The sequence below is a fragment of the Melopsittacus undulatus genome, chromosome 9 (assembly GCF_012275295.1).
Source record: "Melopsittacus undulatus isolate bMelUnd1 chromosome 9, bMelUnd1.mat.Z, whole genome shotgun sequence".
NCBI classification, from domain to species: domain Eukaryota; kingdom Metazoa; phylum Chordata; class Aves; order Psittaciformes; family Psittaculidae; genus Melopsittacus; species Melopsittacus undulatus.
In genome coordinates, this window is record NC_047535.1 from 18036298 (window position 1) to 18062056 (window position 25759).

The 25759-nt window shown below is 38.4% G+C and overlaps 1 protein-coding gene across 4 annotated transcripts in view; it reads left to right on the forward strand.

The window, feature by feature from the left end:
* MYO1E (myosin IE) overlaps positions 1-25759 on the forward strand; it is an 84310-nt gene that overhangs the window by 16839 nt on the left and 41712 nt on the right. Inside the window, exons 1-6 of one of the 4 annotated variants that reach the window (XM_034066004.1) lie at positions 8074-8175; positions 8528-8826; positions 14329-14472; positions 17177-17266; positions 18149-18243; positions 24647-24734. In XM_034066004.1, coding sequence (XP_033921895.1) covers positions 8785-8826; positions 14329-14472; positions 17177-17266; positions 18149-18243; positions 24647-24734 — 459 coding nt within the window. In that variant the 5' untranslated portion in view covers positions 8074-8175; positions 8528-8784. Of the gene's footprint in view, positions 1-8073; positions 8176-8504; positions 8827-14328; positions 14473-17176; positions 17267-18148; positions 18244-24646; positions 24735-25759 lie in introns of those variants that run through there. The other 3 variants (XM_034066007.1, XM_034066005.1, XM_034066006.1) reach the window with 3 other exon arrangements.

Below are 25759 nucleotides of genomic sequence, written 5' to 3' on the forward strand. Positions count from 1 at the left end.
TCAAAAATGTGAAATGTGCAGGTGAGGAGGAAAATTTTAGATTTGTGAATTATGTCCTTATTTATTTATTAATATTAACACCCCCCAACAGATGCCATATATAAAAATTGATAGGCTGTTTAGAATACTTTTTCCTTAGTCCTGCAGAGACAAACATTTGTAATTGGCCTGAACACTTTCTGCAGAGGCAAGGTGAGAATGGTTTTCTTTGCAACAAACTTTAACTAGGCATTAAGTAAAATTAGCAGAATAGAACAGGTTGACAAGTTAATACAGATACCTGAATATTTCATGGTTCTTTGTTCTTTTCTAATTGGGTGTTCATAAATGGAAGAGTTTTGGTTTTGAAAGCCTTAATGAGTTTCAGTATTTTAAGTGTTGAATAATTTGTGGTAAACTTTGTGTTATGCCACCAAAGAACCTCAAGGAACTGATTAAGAAGACTTAACCACATTCCTATATTCACAATTATTCTCTGGTTAGTAATAACATTTAGACACAATGATCTTGGCAAAATCTTAGTTATGTTTATATCAAGACTGGTAGTATACCAAGCCTCAGCATTACAAAGTCTTTCCCATTCCTGGATTATTACATTTTTTAATTCCATGGAAAAATGTCCCAGCATACTTAAGTTTGCTTCCAGTGTGTGTTTCTCTATTTTGGAAGGGCCCTTTTCTTTATTTTTGGGTTAGTGTGGATGCTATGGCCGAGTACAAGCAGTTCGACTACAAAATGAGCTGTATATTTATGATGCTGATACTGAATTACAAGGCGTAACTGACTTTAAAACTTGGTCTTTTGCATAATTCTGCAAAATCAGTGATAAAGTTATGGTGTTTGTGAAACAGCAACAGTCTGAGCCTCCTGCAGTGCATTCAGTGCTGCTGTCTCTGCAAAGCATAATTAACTAGATGATCTTGAGGTCCTTTAGAACCTTACTATTCTAAGATTCTGTGCCATACAACATCTGTGACACAATCTAATCCGTATCCTGATAGTATCAGTTACTTGCAGCAAATGTATGAAGAATGCTAGTTTGCAAGTGCTTGTTCATACATCTGGTAAAAGCCTATAGTTATGAAGATAGCTAAATATCTAAATTAGTTTTCAGTTAGCTTTCTTGCTCAAGTAGTAATTTGAATGTTGGATATTAACATTAAACATTCTAATATGTAAAAAAAAACAACCAACCAACCTTGGGGGAAAATTGCTGTTTCTGTGTTAAAAGGTGCTGAGGCGCGGGCACAGGTTGCCCAGAGAAGCTGTGGCTGCCCCATCACTGACAGTGTTCAAGGCTAGGTTGGATTGGGCTTTGGGCAGCTGGAGTTGTAGGGTGTGTAGCAGAGGGTTGGAACTGGATGAGTTTTAAGGTCCCTTTGAACCCAAACCAGTCTGGGATTCTAGGGTTAAATGACAATAAACCAGTTGCTCTATACGACCTAATTATTACATGGGATATTTTTAATGTAGTTTCTTAGAATCATAGAACAGTTAGGGTTGGAAATGATCTTAAAATCATCATGTTCCAACCCCCCTGTCATAGGCAGGGACACCTCACACTCTAAACCATGTTGCCCAAACAATGTCCTCTCAAAGCTGCCTGAACTATCAAAACTGGTTTAGAAAATTAGTGCAGTGTAAAATATTAACCTTATAATATGCATGTGAAATATAATCTTGTTATGAGAGTATCTCTGTTAGGGGCACTCAATGAGACCTGCTTGCCCTGGTATAGTGTAAGTATTAGTTGAAGTAAAAATCAAATACTGACAGATTGAACAAACCTGTGCATGAAATGGTCTTGTCTGTTAAGGACTTTCATTATGCATTTACTAGGTTCCCATTTTTATATCTTACCTTGGAGCAGCTTACTTCTGCTGTCACCAGGCTGTTAAGGGTTGGAGAAGAACCATCTCTCTGCCCCTGGATATTTAGGTTTGGTCCGTTCATGCAAAACTGTAAACCTGACTAGGGAGGAATGGACTGGCAGGGGTATGTGCTTTCTGGGGTGATGGGGGACTCCTGTGAGCAACAGAAAGAATGTGCTCGTTAAACTAAAGTGTAGCTGTGTAACCATCCTAAACCCTTATACTGGAAGTAGATAGCAAGCTCTTTGCAGATCACACCAGAGATGAAGGTACACCTGGGAAAGTAAAGCAGTATCTGTTTGAGTCTCTTCCTACACAGTGCATGAGATTTGTTGGGTCTGATGTATCCTGCTTTTCCCAAGATTTTGCCTTCTGTTGCCTTTTGATAAATAGCAGCCTTTGGAGAGTTGATGTGAACTTGCGGATTTGGTCCTTTGGGAATGTGTAACTTATTCCTGAGGTGGAGTGCTTAAATGAATGATTGTTTGTATTTATATAATAAACAAGGAAACATTTGTATCTGCATGCACTGAAATAAATACTAAGGGTGCTTTCTTCTGAAGTTACAGGCTTAGTCTATGTATTGAATAGTTGATCTACTTAGTGTCTGAAGTCTAATCTCATTTCTTGCATGAACAGCGAAACATGAAAGTTAATAAAAACGAGTTTGTGAGTTAAGCCACGTATGTCTTACCACCCAGGTGTTGGCTCCACTGTAGGTGAGTGAACACCACCTCCTGATCCTTTCCCCTATCGCTGTGAGTCAGTGCTGCCGAGGTAAACAGGAAGCTGCTGTAGTCCTGGAGCTTTTACTCTCTTTACTCAGCACTCTGTGAAATTAAAATAAACATACAAAGCAATTTTTATATTGGAGCCACCCCAAAGAGCTCCTGCTGCCCACCCAAACAAGCTCCTCCTGTTGGTCAGCAGTGAGGGGAGGTGACAGGTCACGTGTGAAACGTGGATGTTGTGGAGGAGGGTGGACCTCTCCTGCTTCTCCCTGAGTGTGCAATAACAGCTTTTCAGCTCTTCACTGTGTATCTCGCCTCCCACTGCCAAGCTGTGCAACACTGCAGGACTGTGGCTCCGAGGACTCTCCCTGTTCAGGTTGTTCCCCCAGTGAAGTGACTTGTGTAGAAATCGTTACCTGAGCTCTCTATCTACACACAGTTCAAGGGCAGATTATGCAGACCTTTAATCCAACATAAAAGGTGGCTTCTTGAAACCACCTGATTGGGAAAATTTCAAGTAAACCTAACAGTATGCCCTTAAATTCTGCAAGAAAGACTTTGGTAAATTAACCCCTTATCATGGGGCACCACCCTGGTACAACACAACAGTGATTGCCTTGTATTGCCCTGCTCCTCCCAGTTGAAAAAGCACTGCATACGGCAGGGCAGATCCCAGTTATAACAGTTGGGAAGATCAAAGCAAATATCTCAATAAAATGTTAATTTGCAACCAATGACACTTCCAGTGCCCATGTTAAGAAATAAGCATGACTGCATGTCTTCTTGGCATCTTGGCAGTTAAATGTTCTGACTCTTAGCAGAGTTTTGTGGTGTCAGCACAAAGGTGCTTTTTGGTACATACTGTTGAAAAACTAATCTTGGCCACAGTTATCTGCTGTGTTGCAGCTTTTGCTGTTATGCCTATTGAAGTGTTTATCCTGCACTGCTACAGACATGTGACTACATGACAATCTCAAAGAAAAGTCTTATGTTCCTTCTGGTTTGTAAGTAAGCTCAGAAAATGGCTGTATGTATACCTAAAAAAAAAAAAAGGTAAAATAACCCCAACTCAGCTGTTGTATTTCTAAATTCACATGTGATTCAGGGGGTTATTTAACTAATGTGCTTGTTTTATGAATCAGTCCTTTTTTTTGTGTTATTGCTACACACTTGGGATCATGGATTCCCAAGTTTGAAGGGACCTTAAGGATCATCTGATCCAGCCTTCCTAGGCAAAGCATGACATAGACTGTTATCAATGAGTGAGCCACTCTCGTTTTAAAACGCAAATTTAGAAATTATTAAATTGAGCAAGGGATAGCAGATAAAAAACCAGCGCTCGGTGCACGTAGGAGTCTCCGCTCCGCCCAACACGCGCGCATCGGGTTTCTGGGGGGCTGTCCTTTATCCTTCTCGGTTAAAGGCTTCAGCCAATCCCGCTGCCTCCTTTCGCCCAGATGGTGACGTGGCGCTTTTCCATTGCTTCCATCTGTTGCTGGGGTTTTCATCGTCGAGAGGTTTCGAGAAGCTCCCAGAAGTTTCGAGAAGTGTCCGTTATCAGCCTCCCCCCTCACCGGAACCTCTATTCCTAATATGGTGCATGTAACAAGATACAACTTTTAACTACCTAACTCTCTCCACCAGCAGGGGCGTGCTCTGAACACCAGCTCGATCTCGCTGGCTCCAGCCTCAGCACCGGGCTCGGGCCTTCCTCTCCTCCCCAGTCCCGTTCAGCAATACAACTGATCTCCCCTTTATAACTCACAAAGTACAATAATTACAAAAAAAAAAAAAAAGAAATATGGTTCCACACAGTGACAGTTACAGAGAGTGTCTTAGAGTGTAGCAAGCAATATTTCCCTTTAAACCTTTTGATGAACAAACCCCACACATTACAACTAGATGCCCCAGCACCCTGTCCAGCTGAATCTGGTGTTTAACCAGAATCTCCCCATCGCTAATTTGTGCCCATTACCACATACCTTTTCTATGTTACTCCTTGTAAAAAGGGAGTCTCCATCTTCCTTGTAGCCGGTCTCCCTTGAGCCTCCTTTTCTCGAGGCTGAACAAACCCAGTTTACTCAGCCTTTCCTTATATGACAGGCTTCCTAGTCCCTGAATCAAATTTGAGTCCCTTTCCTGGACCATTTCCAGCCAGCCCACATATTTTTTGTATGGTGGGGACCAAAAAATGCAGTATTCCAGGTGGGGCCTGAGAAGTGCAAAGTAGAGTGAGTTTTTTAGCTCCCCCTTTGAATACTGGATCATGGTGATAAGGTCTCCCCCTAGCCTTCTTCCTTCTAGGGAGCTGGCATAAAAACATCTAGTTAGACATTCTTGGTTAAAAACAACAGTAATAAACTAAGGTTCATTCCAATTTCTATGATGTGCCCAGCCTCTTATATTCTTGTTCACAGTCCTTTAGCAATTGATGAGGTGAGGACAAACACACCAGACAAAGTAATTTGTTGAGAAGAAAATAGTACAGTTTCATGTACAGGATATAATGCTCTTTTTTGCTGCTGGAGTGTGTTAGTGCATTACATTGGAATTAAATTGGTTTATATCCAGAGGTCTTAGGAGTATGTGCTAAGCAAATGAAACAATAGCAAAAAGTAGGTTTGGGGTGATAGACAAGTAAAAGTTAATGAAAATGGCATGCTGGGGCTTAGGTGTTTTTATGTTTTAATTAAATGTCTAAGCCATCCAAAAAGAATCCATTTATTGAGATTGTTTCAGTTTCTTTACATGTTGGGAAAGATAGTCTTGGTCTTTCTAAAACAATCTACTTTTTAAAAATGCATTGTCTGTGTATGAAAGCTGTCACACTGTATTAAAATTGTATTTTTAAAGAGCTTTTTATATTGGACTGGTCAGGCCGTGAAAATGGTGTTTGTAGATGAGAGTTCAGTACCCAAAAGCCTTACAAAAGGCATATTGTGTTAAAAAGTTAGAATGAATAAAAATGATACAAACTGTAAAACTGAACTTGTTACACTGCAGTTACAGTGCCTCCTTCTCTAGGAGGCCCAGTGGGCACCATTTTGAAAACAGGATAGATTTCCATCTGGGGCTGAGTAATAAAGGTCAGCATGGGGTTAGAAAAGCTGTCATAAATAGTTGTTTGGTGACATTTGGGATTGTGAGTCATGCAGACCTCCTTCCCTCTATCAGTTATCTCTCAATGTAGGCAGACTGTGAAAAGCAGGTGAGCTGGTGGGAGGGAAGGGGCCTGGCTCCCTCTGGCCACCCTGCCTGGCTGGACATGGGGCTGCTGTCCACACTGGCTTCCACCTTACAGACTGTTTAGGTGTTCTTGCATGAACTGTTGTGCTGTTAGTGAACCGGGTCACAAAATGCTGCTTCATCAGACTATGGATTGAAAATGAATCACTGGATTTTAATAATTTTGATTTCATTAAGCTTGGTCAATTAAGTGGTATTTTTAAATGGGAAAAATAGAGCATCTCGTATGTGTACTACTGCAGAATAGAAATAAAACCCAACAAACCTGAAAGCCTTAGAAACCTAGGGAGATGTAGTGTGTTAAAAAGTGTAGAAATATATTATGATCTTAATGAAAAGGTTGAAGTCTTACTGGTAAATACATAGTTTTTAGTAAATGCCTTAAATAATGAAAATATATAGATTATCATTTTATTATGTAAGGGGTTCCTTTGGTAATGTTTTTTCAATAAAACTAGTTGCTGAAAAGTTAGTATTTTATCACAAAAGTATAGCATTACAGTTTTCTACTAAATTCAGGGAAAGATTCAGAACTGATTGTTTGGTATCTCCTTTTTCTCACACTGATTACTGATGGTATTGAGCATATTTCTCAAAGGTAAGTCAGAGTTCATTGGGGTGTAACTAAAATATGAGCTATTATAAGTATTTTCCTTTAGAATATAGTATTTTCCTGTTTATGATTAAAACATTAAACTGATTACATAAACAATTGTTATTGGGAATGAGCTATTCTTAGTAATTGAAAGTGTTACTGGCTTCATTGGAACTTGATCCAGTAGATGCAGAGTGGATTTGTGGTGACTGATACTCTTTGATTACAATGGAGTAGTAACTAAATGGGGTTTTAATATGAGTGGTTTTATTCCCTAGAAATTCTCTCAGGTCAGTGTCTCAGCAGTATCACTCTTCAGAGGAAACCTTTGTTTTACTGTGGAAGCAAAAGGGTCAGTAGAAGGGGGAAAGGAAGAGCAACTTTCAGCTGCTCTTCATGTGTAGCCATACAAAGAAGGCAGTGACTGAGCAGAAAGGAATTCACTGTGGTGATTGTAGCCTCAGCATGGGTGCTGCTAAAGTTTGGATTCCAAAAGCTGGGAGACAGGGCAGGGTAGTGAGTGCTGACATCAGCTAGAAGAGGACATGGCTGAGATGGCATTGTTGTTGGAATATGCCACGGGTTTTCCTTTCTCAAAAAACTTAAGCTGGTACCAATATAGTATGTACCACACAGCATCAAAACGTCTTCTGTCAGTGTGTGTGTGAGACACTGGTCCATGCGCAGAGCTTCTGAGTCATGCTGTGTTAAGGTTCCTATCTCTGGAAACCAGATGGTAAGCTCCCAGTTGACTTCAGTTTCTTATTTAGTTTCAGGAGGATCAAGAAAAAAGAATTTCAGTCTGATGCTGTAGGAGAGGCAGTGGCATCTTGTCTGAATTGACTGAGTTTTCAAACTACACGTTTCTATTGAAGACCATAATAATACTTTTTGTGAATGTGATGCACAAAGGAAGACTCAGAATAAATTAAACATGTACAAATTGTTTTCTGTTGTTTAAAACAAACACAGGTCTTGTTCCCAAGGCAGTGGAGGAGCCTGGGGCACTGTAGCTGTGGAAAATCTTATGATATTTGGCCTCTGAGATCCCACTTACTGTGTAGATTCTTTTGGGGTGGTGGTATGCAAATAATCCCAGCATCTCTTTTGCAGGTAGATCGTAGAAGGAGGAACCAGCACCCATCCCTTTATTTTTGTAATGACAGTGAAAGAGAGAAGAAAAAATTCCCATACACATATATGCCCATGCATCATACAGCTGCCAAATCAATTCTAATACTCAGTGGAACTGTGATAGCAAGTTTGAATTAAAATGTACAGCATTTTCTACTGTTACACGTAAGGTGTTTGATTTCACAAATGCTTTGAAACCTGTTTTTAGTGGAGAAGAATGAGAGGTATAAAAGCTTTATTATATATTTTGGACTGATAAAACCAAGGCAAAACCTGTTTATAATTGTTTTCTTGCATGTTTTTAACTTGTGCAATATGTATATACAGATGCAAACTGCGTATGTGTAATTTACAGATCAAGAGTTAATGTGCGTGGATGCTGCTCTGCGAAAGAATTGGAATGGGGTGGTGTGTATGTGTATTTACATATGTGTAAAAGCAAGCTCACTGACTAAATGTTGCTATTGCAAGGCCTATCTTTAATCCGCCACAGTCACGGGAAATTTTGGCTACTCATGCTATGAGGGACCAGTCAAACTTAGACCACCTCAGGAGCCTGCTCAGAGGCTAACGTCTAAGAGGAAGTCAACTGTATTAAGTAAGTAGCTAACAGTATTGCATTTCCTTGAGAGGATTATTTCTTGGAATATCAGGCCACATTAATTCGAAAAGCTGTGGGATAAGCAACCGTGAATTTACAGTTCATTAACTACTTTCTGGTATCTGCCCACTGTCTTTGTAAGTTGTATCAAAAACTTACGCATGCTAGCACAATCTGCTCTTCAGCTCATTCCCGTCCTTATTTTGTTGTGTTGCGTAGTTTTGCCTTATTCTTTAAAATAACCTTTAAAAGATAATAGTGAAAGTTAATACTGATGGAATATGTGGTCCTCACAGTCAAACACTGAGGTAACTTTTATTTTGGTAATATTCTGTTATTTATCTTACAGGAATGCTGATGTGTTTCCTGACTCCTGAAAATGATAGGGACATGGTTTAGCGGTGGACTGGGCAGTCCTGGGTTGGACTTATTGATCTTAAAGGTCTTTTCCAACAGAGTTGATGCTGTGAGCATGACATGTATACATTGGAGACATCTTACATTCCCATAACAAGCATGCATTTGCTGTTCAGATAAGCAGGCTCCAGTTTCTGTCTCGTCCCGTCTTCCTGGCCCTGGCTGTGTTGGTGGCAGGGAGGTAGAGTCATGGCTGCTCGCTGCTCACTGCTCCCTGCTCCAGAGCCCAGGGTAGGTGGTGATGGTTGGGATGTCTGACTTAATATCTGCCTCACATTAGATTTAGATAATTTGCCCTTTGTCTGCCCTTTTGCTTCTACTGTCTTCCTCTAATACCCTTTTTGAAATATGGGCACATCATTGCAACCAATTATTTCTAGTTTTTCTAGCATCAGAGCTGTTCTCACAAGAGCTATTTAGGAGCACTTTTGTCTACTATGGCTTCTTGGTTTTGATTATCCCAGAGGTGGACCAAAATTCACCTTAAGTATTTCTGCTGAGAACAGCTGACTTTTGCTTCATAGATTTATGTGAAAGATTCCCGTAAGTGGATTACAAAAGCTTGCTGTTTTGATGGATGATGTCAGTGCAAAAAGTTGTGTTTTGTTTTTTGTTTGTTTGCTGGTTGTTTTGTTTTGTTTTTTTTTCCTTCTTGTTAGATGGAAAAACTGACACAAATTCGTCATGTATGAGACTAGTGATATGTCTCTATTAGCACTCTACACCTACGTTTATCAGGTGTAGAGTAAATGGTGTGCAGCTTTTTCAGTTTTGTATGGCTGTGTATCATTTGATATTTATAAAACTAATCAGAGTAGATAGACACATGCCTTCAAAACTACAATGATTTTATGCAATAGTACTCTGTCATACCTGAAATGGGAAAAAAAGGTTGTGCTTATAATTATTTAACACTCTTACTCCCTTTGTGGAGGCTGAGAATCCCTTCTGATGAAGGATTGATGTTTGACACTGATAAAGTTGTCAGAGATTCAGGATGGCAGTTTTTCTCTTTGTGGGAGCTAAAAATTATTATTTATGGCATGTAGGTTGCTGTAGTTCAGACAGAGTTCTGGTGGAGAAGGTTCTTTCTCGGGCAGAATACAGTCTCTTCTGACCGCTTGTTTTTAGTGCTTTATTTTTAGACCTGCTATTTTAAAATAGTTTTTTTAGTACTTGAGTTTTTAATAGCTTGAAATATAAAACATACTTGCTTTTTTTTCCAGTTAAAAGAAAACCCTGTTGTGACACAGTATGACTAAACCTTTTTATAGCCACATCAAATACGTGTTGCTTAGGATAATGCGAAAGCATACAAACATTTATAAAGGCAAAAATAAGAAGCCAGCAGTTGCTATTGTAACAAAAGGTGAAGGGCAGCAAAAAAAAGTTCTGTAAATAAATATATCATTGATATTTAAGATTAATTCCAAATAAAATAATAATATGCTTTAACCATATCATACCAAAAGTAATACAGGAAGTATAGAGAGCATTTAGTACATAGTGAGTATTTTACATCCCCTCTCTTGGTATTAATGTAGTATTTGTCTTAATCTGTTAACAAGTGGGTGTTAAGAGAGATTTACAAAGTGAGAGTGGAATCAAGTTTTTATGTTCTTCAGAGTCTTGATTGTTTTGATGCTGAAGGTAAGAAAGTTGTTGAAATGGAGGGGACAATGCTGCCTAGTCTCTAGCCAGGTGGGAACTGTTTATGGCCTCCTGAAGCAGTATGGCTCAGAGACAGTAGGCTTCTAGCTCTCAGGGTCATCTTGTGACTCATAAATATTATTATTAGTTGGTGCAAAGCAGATCTGATTCTGAGCCTAAACCAGCAACCAAATGAATAATAACAGCTGACAGCCGCACAGCATACGCATTTAATTCCAGCTTCACCAGCCCAGCCTCCATTCCCTGTGCAATGTCAGGTGGTTGGAAGCTCAGGAGGAGCCTGAAGGAGGCCTGGCAGCCAGGCTGTTCAACTCCCCTGTTTCCACTTCTGTGGCTTTTAGCAGCCTGTTGGTGTGTTTTGTGTTGTTTGTATTTTCCCTAAGCTGCCAAGCTCATCTTTTCTTAACTGCTTAGGCATTGTTAGTGCTGACATAAAGACTTTGATTTGCTTACTTGCTGCATGGGTAGATCATATCTTTCACTGGGAAAACCAGAGGAGCCAAGTTGCTGTTTGCTGACATCTGAGCTGCATAGCTAGGCCCAGGGATGGACCGCAAGCTCTGCCTGGATCTGCCTGTGCCACGGGGGTGCTCTGCTAGAGTTGAGTCCTCAGTGTGGTTAGTGCTGACATGGGGGTGTGGGGCATCTCCACTGGCCCTTGTTCTGCTGGCTCTGAAGTTCCTGGTCAGTCCCTGGAGCAGGTGGGGAGTGGCGGCAGGGAAAGTGTGTCAGTCAGAGCTTAGTCTGAGCCTTCCCTGCAAAACAGGTTCAAGTAGACACCTTAACTTGTTCAGGTTTAAATTGTATCCAGACCAGAATGCTGCATTCATATGTGGATGGTAGAAAGCTCTAGCTAAAATAAAGGTTAAATTCTCAAGAAATATGCAGTAGGAACAAATCGTTAGTGTCTGCAATGTGGACAATTGAAAAGCATTGTAATTTTTAAGTATATATCCTTGACCTTTAGGAAATACACAGCCTGAAGAAATATGAAGAGTTGCTTTTGCAACTGCTATGATATGGAGGGTTTTTTTAGATTATTTATGCATGACAGGAAGAGCTTTTCTATAGGAAGAGTTTTTTTGGTTGGTTTTTATTTCAAAATTGTATTACAAACCAGTGAACTGTTATCAGGGCATGGTTATAGCACCATTTGGAAGTGACTGAAGTTAATAAGGTTAGACTCTGTAGTCATCACTTATGCTTGGAAGAGCAAGAACTTGGGGGTGTCCTGTGGAAAGAGCACTCCCTGTTTTCTTGCCCAGACCAAGGAGGTGCTAGCCACTGCTTGTAGCCATCCTGCTGGTCTTGGGTTCTCACGGAGAGCAAGAGCAAAACTTAACCACAGATTAATTTAAAACTACTAAAGTTTGGGCTTATTTCTAGATCCTGTGGAAAAGTCTCACAACAGTCTGGTGGTAATTTGCTGCTGCTTTGTATATTTGCAAGTAAAGCCATGTTGTAAGGGAATTAAAGTAGTTTCAAACTGCTCACGGAAACTGCCATTTAAAATGTGGTAAAATACTAATGTGAACAACTTAGTGCTGTCAGCTGTCTTCCATGCTGTTGCTTTTTTTGATATTTGTTTTGCTGCTTTTTTATTAAATCTCTCTTCATCCGTTTCTATTTGACTGTATGTGATACTGTAGCACACAGATTTGATTACATCTGCACATTAAAGCAGTGCCTAAGTGCTGGGGAGAGCTGCTTCCAGGGCAAGCTGAGCTGCCCCCTCTTGTTTGCTTGCTGGCTTGTTGCTTTTGGGAAAGAACCCTTTGACCTGGTAGCATATGTGGCTTAATCATTGTCAACAACAGTCCCTGACTTTTTTAAGGCCTGCTGTTTTGCAAGCTGTGTGCACATTTTCCATATATCCCGTGGCTTTGTGAGCTTTGTGTCTCATTTCTTACACATTTTCTGTAGCTTACTCTGTTATCTGATACTGAACCACATTCTGTATAGCTTTGTAAAAGAATGCAGTTCTCTGTATTTATTTTGATACCATATCTTTTTGTCTCCCCTGCCAGTTCCTTTTTCCAAAATGCAGTTTCATAAATAGCTGATGAGAACACTGAAGGAAATGATGCTTCTGTTGGACTTCTCTTTTCTCCAATAGCCTGACCTTCCAACTGATTTTTTTCAGTCACATATTTCATAACAATATCCAGAAATTAATTGGTTCCTTCATTGTCTCAGTGCCTTCAGCTCACTGCTTCCATTGTACAAATGTAAAATCGACAAAGTTAATGCAAACTCAGCTAGTTTGATTGCTATTTGACTGTAGCTCATGTAAGAAAATTGCTGAGATTGTCTTTTCAGGTGTATTTACCTTCTCTGTATTAAATTTAAAGGCATTCTTTTAATTCAAGTTTGCAACTGTTCTTGTGTTAGCAGTGACAGAGCTGCACCAGCTGTAGCAGTGGCTGGAGACTTTATAGAAAACATATATAAAGCCTACAGTTCTGCCTGCAGTAATGAGATGGATCTGGTTTTAGTGCAAGCCACTTTAACTTGAGCTAAAAATCCAGTTGGTCCTTGGTTTTTCTGTCAGTTGAGATGAGGCTAACCCTTGGCCTGACTACATTTGCTAATATGTTATGCATTAAATCTGTGTCTTCATTAGCTTTTGTCGGGTTTTAACCCTATTAGGTGCAGTGAAGCTTGTGGGAAAATGTAGTCTGAAACTAGTTTGATGAACACTTCCAGCCAGCCCAGCTTAAAGGAAGAACCATGTGCTCCCCATAATCCATTTTTTGTTCCTGCCCTTGTGCCTGATCTTGGTACAAGTGCTTGACTGTTTACATGATGGAACAGCATGGCAAATGAGCTTTTGTGTTGGTACAGTTGCATAGGTCATTTACTAGTGCAAAAGTGTGCACCTAAGTTGTTAACATCCCATTTTGAAATACTGGAGTGAAGCCAAAGTGTTCAGAGTACCTACATTTTCTTATTTTATCTGTAAAATAATGTAGTATTCTGCCAACTTCTTTACACTAATAATTTGTGTGTATTCAGACAAATATTACTTGTTCCCATAACATACATGAGAGCAGTGTGGATAAATCACATTGTTTGAAATTGTAGTATTAAAAAATGAGCTGAATACACAGAATTGTCATTTTGTTGGCCACATCTTTCTTGACAGTGGACACAGCTTCTCAGTGTAAAATATGTTAATTCCAGCATCACTAATTTCAGCATTGCATAAAAAAAAGGGCATAAAAAAGCAAGAGGGCAGAACTCCATTATCATCATCTGCTAGGCTGTAGCACATAGGTTTGGGTTTGGAGAACAGTTTTATAGCTGAATTAATAGCATTGATCTAGACTGGATTAAAATTTGTTTGTGGGTGTATCTGCAGAACATAACTACTGTTCAGATCAGCTGAAAGAAAAACAGATTCTGATTTCAAGTGGTACAGCTTGAAATGTCACGTTTTCAGTAGCATCCTGAAATAGTAGTCTCTAAGTGCAGAGAGAGAATATCTGTTTAGATGTCAATTAAGCACGGTGACTAACGGATCAAAAGGGACTGTTAAGACTTGTAGTCGACAAGCTGCATAACGTCATCTGCAAAACATCACAGTATACTTACTGCATCAGGCTCATGGCTTCCGCTTGTCTTACAGCATATGTGCAGGTTTGACTTCAAAGACTGTAAAGGGTAGTGAATCAATCCTGGTGGTGGTAATTGCCCTCACTAGTAATAGTTGCACTGTAGAAGTGTAGTTTTTGCATCCTCAGCTTCCAGTCGTTGGAAAAATGTTTTTCTTTTCTGCTAGATTTAGCAATGTCTGCCATCTAAAATCCCTTCTATGTGTAGACATTCACAAACCCATAGTATGACCTTCAGATTTTTGAGAGCAGTGCAATTATTTAATAGTTTGGAGGTAAGTCATATGACATCATTTATGTATGCTTTTATATAATTCCTGGATCAAGAATTGGAAATCAGTGAAAGAAAAACATTTTGGAAATTGAAATCTGAATAGATGGTTTTCAGTTATTTAATGCTAATGAGAAATATAATAACATTTTTGATGCTTACTGTGCTTTCTTGCAGGGCAGCAAAGGGCACTACAGGTATCACTGGCAGAGCCACAATGTCAAGCACAGTGGAGTGGATGATATGGTCCTTCTTTCCAAAATTACAGAGGATTCCATAGTGGAGAACCTAAAGAAGCGATACATGGATGATTATATTTTTGTATCCTTTATAGTGTTGCTTTTAGAGGGGCCCTGTCAACTTGCAAAGCCAGTGTGAAACTAATTATATGCATGTATTCTGTGTAAAGTGATTACTCAAAGATGCTGAGTGTTCACCTGAGATTACACAAAATGCTTTTGTAAACTGAGCTAATTATGAGGGTTGAAATTAAGATCTGAAAAGTTATTTTAAGGTATTCTTTTTGATACTTGGAATAGTTCTTGTTGTCATTGAAGATATGTCTATAGCTCTGTACATTTATATATCCATGTGACCCCTGAAGCTACTGCAGTAATGCTACTCCTAAGAGCAAGAATTAGTAGGTTTAAGGTGTATATATGTGTCAACACCATGTTGTCTTTTATACCTCTTAAGTTCTAATGCTTTCAAAGTAGCATATCTTCTGTGACATAATCCCATTTACAACTTATTCTAAAATTGCTAATACTGTGAATCATGGGCTGATGGAAACAGCTGACCATCTGAACATCTGTCAATCTACAGTGTTCATGCTTAATTTTTTTTCTATGATTCATGAAAGATGATTTAAATGCCTGAACATAGAACCCATCTTGAACATAGAACCTAACAGGGAAATGTATGTCAGCACTGCAGGGTTGCATTTTTAAATTTTATTTTAAATTTCTTATGAAAACAATTCCTTGAGATAATAATCACTGTGTCATTTTAGCTTTCACAGTGTAACTTGAGCTGCGATAATAAGTCTGGTAAACACTAGTCAATATGATTATATACTGGAAAATACAAAATCTTCTACTGTAGCCAGATATTCATACTTGCTAGTATGGAATAATGGGGAATAGGTTCCTTGAAGAGTTTTAACTTTTTTTTAGCAGAAAGGGAAGGAAATCTAACATCTCCTGTTTTTTTCCATACCTTCGGATGGTTAAGCGCTAAGTAGCAGCTTCGCTTATTGAGGACTGATAGAGGAAAATAATTTTGCAGTTGTGCCAACATTTCCATCCCAAATCACAGAGGTTTTTAATATGTGTGTGCACATGGGTTTGGATCCTTTGTTCAATAACTTACCACACCTTTATTACATTGGCATTGCAGAAACATGATAAAGTTGTTCAGTATTTGTCAAACTGTAGTACTGAGACAAACTGTGGTGCTCTTCCTGTTAGTAACATGAGCACACTGTCCCTGTGGGAGACTGCATCTTCCATGCAGTAAATTCACAAAGTCTTTGGCGCTCTGTGCCAAAGAAGTGTTTTTATGCTTTTTTTCTATAAAACAATCGAACTTTTAACGTGGAGATGGTCTTTGTACTGAAGCAGGAATAAGAATGTTTTCCAAGGCGGCATGTGGTCACATGAATGATCAGTCTTCTTGTAAAGCATTATAATTCTTTTATGTAGGGAGAAAAGACTCCTTTTGCAGTTCTGCAAAGGCTTTTCATTCTAGAATGGAGATAATCTCTTGAATCTTTCCATTGTTTGTGTGTCCACCCATGAATGAACATTTCTCTGTGCTATGTTGCATAGAGATTACAGAATCCTCCCAGAAAATGCTGGTATTGTTTACCAACAGAAAACTGTCACTTTGGATGTTTATACTGACTGAATGCTTGATTTATTGTATTTGAGACCCAGATTATGTCATTTTTCTTAGAGTTAAGTGGAAAAAAGAAGTCTGAAGAAAGCATTGCAAATTAAGAGTACAGAAATCATGCTCACCGAGTTATACTTCTCTAATGTTACCATTTTGTGTTGACGCACTACAACAATAGATTTTTACATAGGATAATTCAGCAGTATAAATTTGATAATTTTCCCATTTTTGTCTGGAAAGCTTAGCAAGCTTGCCTGGGAACAATTCCAGATTGTAAAATGAAACCTGCAGTACAACATTTTGGCCTCATTGACATGGGTACACTGCTAACTCCAGCTCAGTGAACCAGTCCTGCCTGTAAAGTAGTATCAGTTGCTTCATATATGTATACTGCAACTCTGATTCTAAAGCTTCTGAAGTATGTTGTAAATGTTAGGCACATGTGGAGCTGAATGCAGAATGGTGAAATACTGGCATTCAGAATGCTGGAAAAAAGCTTTCTGGGACTAATAATAGCTTCAAACTGAGGGGCTTCTTATAGGGCAGTCTGCAGGATAAGACTCTAAGGGACTGTTAATAGTTACGCTTGTAAAATAACAACACATACTGAATTACCTAATTCCCTTAGCTCCCCTACCAGTACATGCAGCTGAATAATTGTCCAGTTTAGCTCAGTACTGGCTGTTTCCATCCAACTGTGAGTGCTCAGCACTATCTCGATGAGATCAGAGTGTGTCACTATACTATATTCTGCAAAGGTCAAAACAATGTTTTCTAATACTGACAATACGACCTCCTAAGTTACAAAGGAGTAAAACACTTTAAACATGCCATTTCCTTTCTGTATTTTTATTTGAGGTGTGTCATATTTGGACCTCTAATACATATGGCTGTACTTAGCTTGTCCTAAAAGAAATATTTTGATTATAGGAAAGCATCCCATTGAATGAAATGTTTATATTCTTGTAAGTCTGCTAATTTCGTTTTTATTAACAGTTGTAAGTGGTGTTGTTACTGTTGTTTGAAGCTGTACTGTATTGTTTAATAGATGGAAAAGTTACTTGGCAGTCGCTAGTGGTAAGGTAATACTTTATGAAGCTGTAGTTACCTTAACTTCTTTTGAATACAGACATATATTGGCTCTGTATTAATCTCTGTGAATCCTTTCAAGCAAATGCCATATTTTGGGGAAAAGGAAATTGAGATGTACCAAGGAGCAGTAAGTAAAGTAGTCTAAAATGTACTGCAGTATTTAGGGGCATGTAAATATTAGTCAGTATGGTTAAACTCTTGGAAGCATTTGTTTCTGGGTTTTGGTAGCATTGTACTAGGCTGTAAGAACTTGGCTGATACCCATTTAATACCATATATTGAGTCTTCAGATTGAATTCCCCAAAATATAGGATTAGTATATCAGGAAAGTACTTGTACTGATTAACTCTAACCCAGGTCACGTTTCTCTCATTGACATGGGTTAGGCACTCCTCCTTGCAAAAGCTTTTGTTAAAGTTGGAAGTGTGGTGCACAACACAAAATGACTCGAACTCGAAAACCGGACAAAAACGATAAAAAACCCAAAGAGTTGCTGGAATTGAATACAGCTTTTGAAAATAGGGCTTGAAGAGTGAGTCAGCACAAGGACATTAGGGCTTAAAATTCTCTTTCCTGCTTTGCTCAAGTTGGCCATGTGCAGAGATCTGGGAAACCATTCGTTCTGAATGGATTCAGTGGATGAAAATGAAACATACACTATCAAGCTCTGTGTAGCAGTTTAGGTAGTTTATTGTTAGCATGTGACCACGTGGAATGGGCTAAAATTATGTGAGTAATATATTTCAAGCACAAACCATTTTTAGAACAGGGTGTTTACGATAGTTCAGAAGAAAATTATGGATGACAGAAAGATCAGTAACAAAACCCAGAGACTTAGGTTTGTTTTTATTAAATGAACAAAAAAAATTCCTGGGGAAAATTCAGCATAAAGTAGGATACAGAATTGTTCTTCCAGGAAAATAACTCTTCCAGTTTAAATTCAAAATTACATTGCTCTGTCTGTGTTGTTTAATGCTGTGTTGAAAAATGGTTGTGTTTCCTCTGCTAGGCACAATATGAGAACCCACCACATATCTATGCTCTTGCAGACAGCATGTACAGGAACATGATTATTGACAGAGAAAATCAGTGTGTCATTATTAGGTAAGGAAAAGATCTGTAAATAATATTTTATCATCTTCTTTCAGTGTTTTAACTTCAAGAAGCATTAAAGTTTATATCTTTTTTTATACCAGTAAAAATGTTCTGTGTCCATGACCACTGAGCATTTTGGGGTTTCTAGGGGTAGCTAAGTACTTTCTGACCCTTCCTGTTGTTTTCCAGTGAAATCCTGGTGATAGCTTAACCACAAGAAATGTTTGTTACACAGCCAGCTTCATGCCCAGTACCAAAACTGCGACAGCTTGAATGACTGACTACATAAGAGTTAGATTAACAACTATAGGAACCACAGATACAGTTAAATCAAACATTCTCATACTGACTCCATTTTTACCATATTCTGGTTTTAGTACTGGTTTTTCCCCTGTTAAAAATAAATGTACTTTTGTTCCATTTGGAATTTTGCTTGCATTCAGTCAGAGACAAAAGGAGGAGAGAGATACTGGAAAATTAATTTTGTCTTTACTATTAATCTCTTTAAATTTATAAATTAATATATATGTGGGATCTGCTGATTTTACATGGAGGAAGGTCAGTCAGGTTTTAACAATTTTCTACACTGAATTGTACTCCTCTAAAGGCCTCCTGCTCTTGGGCCCCTAGCTACAGCATGGAGCCATACACAGCAAAATGCCCAAAGCTCATATTCCTGTCTCTCATATGTCTGATTTCTTCCCTGAGCTCAGTCTTCCTTTTTGCAAAATAGATGCCTCTTGCCATGCTGAAGTTTCTAGAGCCCGTTAGTCCAATTCAGGCCCCTTGGGAATGGGTAAAATTGAGATTTATTTTGCTTTTTGAACAAAGTAGCATCCCAGAGCCTGGGATGTTTGACATGAAGCTAAATTTGTAGTGAAAACCTTTAAACTGTAGTGAACTGTGATTAAAAACCCCATATTTTTTTATCCATTACTAATGGACAGAGGTTCAGTGAATGCAGAGGGTCACTTTTTCAGAGAGTGGAGATGCAGATCTGAGATACAGACTTACAGGTTTAAATTCATGTGAGAATTCTGGTGCTTGAATGATGGATTACATGCTTCGGAGTGTCTGCGTTTTGTATGTGTGGAGTGAATTCCCTCTCAGTGTGTGCACAGCCTATTCAAAATGTGCTGGAGTTACTTGAAATCTACTGCAAAATGGAAACAAAAACCATGTTTGCCAGGGAACTTCAGGGTTCCTTTTTCTTTCTACACACTTATTTTTCTTAAGATGATTCTTATTACATAATCTGTAGATTTATTTGCAGTTTTCATGATGGTATTTTGATTTTTTTTGGGACACTTAGAAATTGTTTTAATGAAATCAAGTAACTCAGCCACTCACAAAACTGATTTTGGTTGATATTTTAATCCTTTCGACCATATTTCACTTAAACTGTTTGGATACATCCTGTATTTTCTGACTTTAATGTTATCACTATTTCTAACAACTAGAGTTGGCTTAGAAATTAAGTCTCTTGAAGTCTGGAATTTGCTTGCTCATGTTTCATTTAATAACCAGAAGGCACTGAAATTGCTGCCAGACTAGAAGCTCACAAGATGCTGCAGCTCTTGAATGAAATTAATGTTCTAGCTAGTGTCATGTGTACCACCACACCATCAGTTTCACTTAATAGCTGCCAAGAACTTTACCATTTCTGCCTCTAAACTGGTGATTCTTAACAAATTGAAATAAAGTTCTGTCTTGACTGTCTTCAGTCCCACAGGAGTCTGCTGAACCTAAGCAGTTCCAAATGAACCTTTGTGTTTCAGTGAACCATAGTTTTTGCCATGAAAATGTGTCCTGTGGAAAATGAGTGATGATGAAGACAATATGGTTATTATGAGGTGCCTGTTTGCTTCTCTACTTTACAAGTAGTCTGAACTTGGAGTGGCTTCACTGAAAATCCCTGGTACAATGGAAGGAACAGAGCAAGCTAGTACAGAAACCGACCCAGGTTTTCCCTTCCCCCTGACCTCCCACAGTGCTAGTTTTTCCCCGTGAAGAAAAGCGAGTTTCTCTGTAAAGAGAAAACGTGTAGATTGGACTGAGTCACAGTCAGATCAAAAAGGCTACATCTGGCTTATGATGCATACGAAGTTGTAGGAATGGAGACACAAGGTTGATGGGAAAGGGGCTCACCTGTGTCTGCCTACAAAATGTGGCTATGGCAGCTGTCTCTTGATGTGGGAAGGTGCATGCATTCCTAGAGACTAGGTGTAGATTTCCTGGTAAGTGAAGGAAGGTCTCTACAGTGTCCTGCTATAGTCAGGACCCTGTGTGTGCATGAGGATTGCACACCCTTTTGCCAGGACATCTAATTCCAGAATTCCTCATAATGCATTTACACACCCATAGAAAAAGCTTGGCATCTTCAAAAAGTCAGCAACAGGTTAGGAATGCCAATCTGAAAGAAAATACAGTTCTCTGAAAGGCTGAGTAGACAGCAAACAGAAATAATCTTTTAATGTGATAATACTAATTTTAAAAGAGAAACTGTTACCGAACAGCCTTTCCAGGGCCAGGGAAGCCTGTTTCAGCAGTGGAGTATTTGCAGCGTACATGCGTATGCATTAAGAAAATTACATGTAGGCGTGTCTGATTATAGCTGAGGGCCCAGGAGCTATTTTGAATGCCTGTGAACAATGTAAAGAATGAGGTTGTTCATGGGATGGGCTCTGGCTGGGCTGGATGCAGGTGCTGAGCATGTGCTTAGGTAGGAGGAGGGAGCAGTACCCACCGTCTCTACCCTCGTTTTGTATGCATGGGGTGGAATTACAAAGGGAGTTTACTCTTGAGTAAGGTAATTTATGCTGGAGTTTGATTTCCCATTCAGTTTCTGTATTACTGAGGCATGATATTTAATTTAAGTCTGTATTGAACCAAGCTCATAAACGTCTGATACAGCAGATGGTTTGCATTTCTCCCTCCTTTAAATGATGGAACTTCCAAACTATCAACAAGGAGTTGTCCAAACAAGAATTAATTACAAAGGATTGTCTGTTATGGCTTTTAATCCTTTCTGGACTATCACTGTCCTTTAATTAAGAGAGTGGAGGTTATGATTAGTATTTTTCTATTATGTAGCAATAAATGTGTTTCTTTGGAGTGTTCTTGAGGTTTTACCTTTCTATAAAGTTAAGGACTTTATTTTCACTTTCGTTCTGTGATTCTCTGCCAGGAGATGTTGCAGTTGCTTTAAAGCATTTCTTCAGCCCTTCTTGTCTGTAATTTTAGTTTACATATTGACATCCCTGTCGCCATGTTTGGTTACAGTAAAGCTATATATGATGACTGCATACCTGAAAAGACAATGCAACTTAGTAAGTACTACAAATCTGTCTTCATGGAAGGATCATTTGCCACCTCAACTGTTTTTAGAGCAACTTGTATATGTCTTAAATCTCTGAAGTTCAAAATTTAATGTGAGACTTCTAGCCAGCTCCTGTGTCTATGCTTTCCAGAAGACTCAAATGACTGATAAGTCTAAAACATCTGCACAGAATCTTAACTGGAAATACAGTAGAATTTTCATGAGAAAGGGGTAGATACGCAAGTTGAAAACAGTACCAAGAGTTAGGTTAAAGCTCTGGTTCAGAAGGGAAAAATATTTTGCTGAAGTTGTGCTACTGGGGTTTCTCTGAACATAATTAGAAAAAGTAAATTTTCTATGTAAGCAAACTAAAAAGCTTATCCAAACACATCAAGAGTGTTGTACATGTGCAGTGTTCTTACAGGACCAAGAGTTCTTTATAATTTGTTATTAACAGTTCTGCATTGTCCTGGCGATATAGGTAAGTAGTACTTGTATTGTTCTACAGCCAGGGATACTATATTAGATGTCACTCAGAATATTAATTCTAGAGGGAAGGAGGCAGCTATGTACTTGATCTTACTTCTCTAATCGCTGATTGTATTTTCTCTGGAAGCAAGGGAAGGAAGGAGCAAGAAATTTCCCTTCTGTGTTTGTAGTCTTACTCTGTTTTCAGCCAAGTGTTAATTGACTTTCTGATCAGAATGTCATTTGTTTGAAGTAGCAAATAGTGCTAGAAGGAACAATGTTTTTTTTCAAAGAATTATCCTTCTTGTTAGTGGTTGTTTTATTTTTAGTGAGGAAAGTCTCGAGAAAAATGTCAGTATAAAATCCATTTACTTTTAAGCCATTGTAATATTTTTTTCAACCTTAAAAATCCTCCATACTTCCAACATACCTAAAACTACCAAGCTAGAAACTAGTTCTTACATCTTCTTAAAATAGTTTTAATAGCAGCAGAGAAGTAAAATGTGTGTGAAAAAGCTTTTCTGTGAGAAATATTTGGCAGGAATGCTGCAATTTCCCTGCTATACCTGAGCTTTACTGGGGCAAGATACCATCCCATTAGATAAAGTTACTTTGGTTCATAAATTATGCATCATCCTGTTTTATTCTAATTTAATTGGAGCAATTTACTAGTCTCTGATCAATAAAAGCATAAAAAAGAGTAAGTGTATGCATGCACAAATCTAAAGCAAACTCTCAAAGATAGTCATCTGGCCAAGGTAATTTAATATAACTTATAGAAAAATAGAGACTAACAATAAAATGGAACTCTATTATTCCAGGTCAGTTTCCATGGCAGACTAGGGAGTGAGAAATACAAGCTACGCTTAATTTGACCAAACGAGGAGAATTTGTACATACAAGAAGGCCTTATACAAATGTGTTACATTTTTACTGAGTGATAAATAATACCTGATCAAATCAGTTCAGTATTTGGTCCCAGATCCTTCTCTGTATTCAGCAGAACACTGCATAAATGAACTCAAGATTATGATTTGTTTTAGATTGGTCTATGTCTTTTGACAATAGCATGAACAATTTGCTGCAAGCAAATTTTGAAGCAATGTTATTTTAGTTACCAAACTATTGCTGTTCTGAACTTTAAAATGGAGTTTGCCATCAATCAGACTCATCTGCCCCTGTGAATGTAGCAGACACCCAATAATATAGGCTGTCTTCTTAATGCTTGGGAAAATGATTTCATGATTTGGAATGATAAGCATCATGGTCTGCGCCTCACAGATGAAGTGATCAAGTATTTTTTTCACCTTTTCCACTTACCTGTTTGATCTGTGAAACTGCAGTCAGGAGAAGAAGAAAGCATGAAAACTTGGTGGTTGTAGGGAGGAGAAAAGCCTTTCAGTATTTCTGTACTCGCGAAAGTTTTAAAGACGTAAAATGATACTTGGAGTTTGGCAGCCTGGGGAGCTTTTTCAGAATTAAACCGTTGGAAATGTCTCCATTACTCATGCTGATAAGGAGCTCTGAGTTGTTCATTCTCAGCAAGTCTTTTTCCTGTGCAGGAAGTGCTGATGTTTCTCTGGCAAATGTAGCTAAAATTTGTGCAGGAAAAGATGTGCATCTGATCCATATCCAGGAACAAGTAGGTGTGGGATAGAAGAATCAACAGTCACTGAAATTATTGAGGAGCTTAAAGATTTTCACACACAAAGGAAAAAAAATCAACAAAAAACCATTTTGAATATCTGTCACTGAAGCAACATCTCTATGTTGTGTTTTGCATTAGCGTAGTTGTTCCCAGTCAGGGTAAATTCATTAAGGTCAAAGCTGACTTGGACCAAGATGTAAGTCAGTCTAGAGGAATTCTTTTGAAATGAAGATAGCTTTAAAGTATGAAGTAAAGCATGAGGTTGGATTGTCTGGCATGCCAATCTTCTTTCCCTCTTGCAAAGCTAACTAATTGCAAGAAGACAAATCTACTGCTATTGGAAGCATTATTCACTATAGAAATGAAGTATTATAACGGAAGGAAGGAATTGTGAAAGCTAGTATGGGATATTAAGACTTCTTGTACCCTGTGTCAAGAGGCATAGGAACAGGAAGGTAGTTCTTCCGTCATTCAGGATGTGATTAATAATGTCTCATTATTTCATTCAGGAACACCTAAAACAAAAGACTCCTGAAATGAAGTAGGTATCTGGCATGGCATTCAAAGTTTGGATTTTTGAATGAGTGTTTAGGCTGCGATCTGAAATCCCATTAAATTTAGGTGGGAACTGAGTTCTTAACACACTTGTTCTTTTTTTTTTTTTAGCATCTTGATCAAAGTCTGTTTATTTTTCAGTTTACATAGTTCTCTGGCTGTGAAGTCCCATAGAGATTCTGGTGTCCATGCAAGATGATGTATTAAAAATTATTTATTCACAAACATATCCAAGCACCATGCTGCTGTACTGTACCACAGGCTATGTATTACTGGGTTACCTGATGTAAATACAGTGCATATTTATTATTATTTGTTGTTAAGGTACCTAATCTTGATTGAACAGGATAAACCTCAAATTACTTCATTCTAGATTTACTGAAAAACTAATATGTACATTACTGTGTTTCTTTTTTTTGTAGTGGGGAAAGTGGTGCTGGGAAGACTGTAGCAGCTAAATACATAATGAGTTATATCTCAAAAATTTCAGGAGGTGGCCCTAAAGTACAGGTGAGTTGATACAGAGTAATACTGAAGCATAAGCATAGTCTCTATATTTGAACATTATATGACAAGAGTGTGTCTTGGTAAACATGAAGCACTCTACTGAAGAAGCTTATGGCTGAGCAGCTAGAAATACTTACAAGCCCTCAATAGCAGAGGTAGCTGAAGCGGGCAGTGACCTGCTTGCTTGCTGGGCTGCTTATGTGACAAGAGCTGTATGAGAAAAATCCGCAGACTCAGCTCTGCTGAGAGATTTGTAGCTCTTTTATTGAATTATCTCTACAAGCAATTTCATTTATTTATTTAAAATTAAGGGGTAAAGGTACTGTAGTTGTTGTTCTTAACTAGATTAAGAACAGGAATCAACCTCCTCTTAGTAGATGTGTGCAGTTTTCCTCCTTTGTTGTTTGCTTTCTCTTGAACACTGAGATGGCTTTTTGGGGTTCTGTTATTTCCATAAAAGCTCTGATTTGTATGCATACATCATAGAGCCAGCAGCAGGAGTATCATCTTGTTTCCTGAGGTTATCTAGTAAAAATTACAGAATCTGAAAGTCTGCTGAAACAACAAATAGTTGCTTTTGTTAATAGCTATGCTATCAATGTCTGCTCTATCAAAACCTATTAGCTAAAGCTAATTGAGTGAATTAGCTGTAAAAATTCCCTTGATGATGTTACATTGGCTGACAGGCAGTGGTAGGTAGATAGTAGCAGCATTTGCCAGTCCATTCTTTTGAGTGCTTACTGTTAGTTTTTCCTTTATTGCAGTCTCTGATGTTATGTTCTTCCTGCTTAGTTTTGTGCAATAGTGATACTGGGAACATTGCAGAGAATAATTCAGTAACCAAGAGAATGACCCAGAGAAAGTATGCATTGTGTTATTTCTGAAATAAGTATAATCATATTTTCTAAGTAAATATTTTATTTGTTTAAAAGATTCTGGCTTTTTGTACAAAATAAAAAAATATTCCTAGTGATTCCCAGGTACCAGTTGATGAAGTTGGTAAGTTGCCTTGAGCATTTGAGATAAAA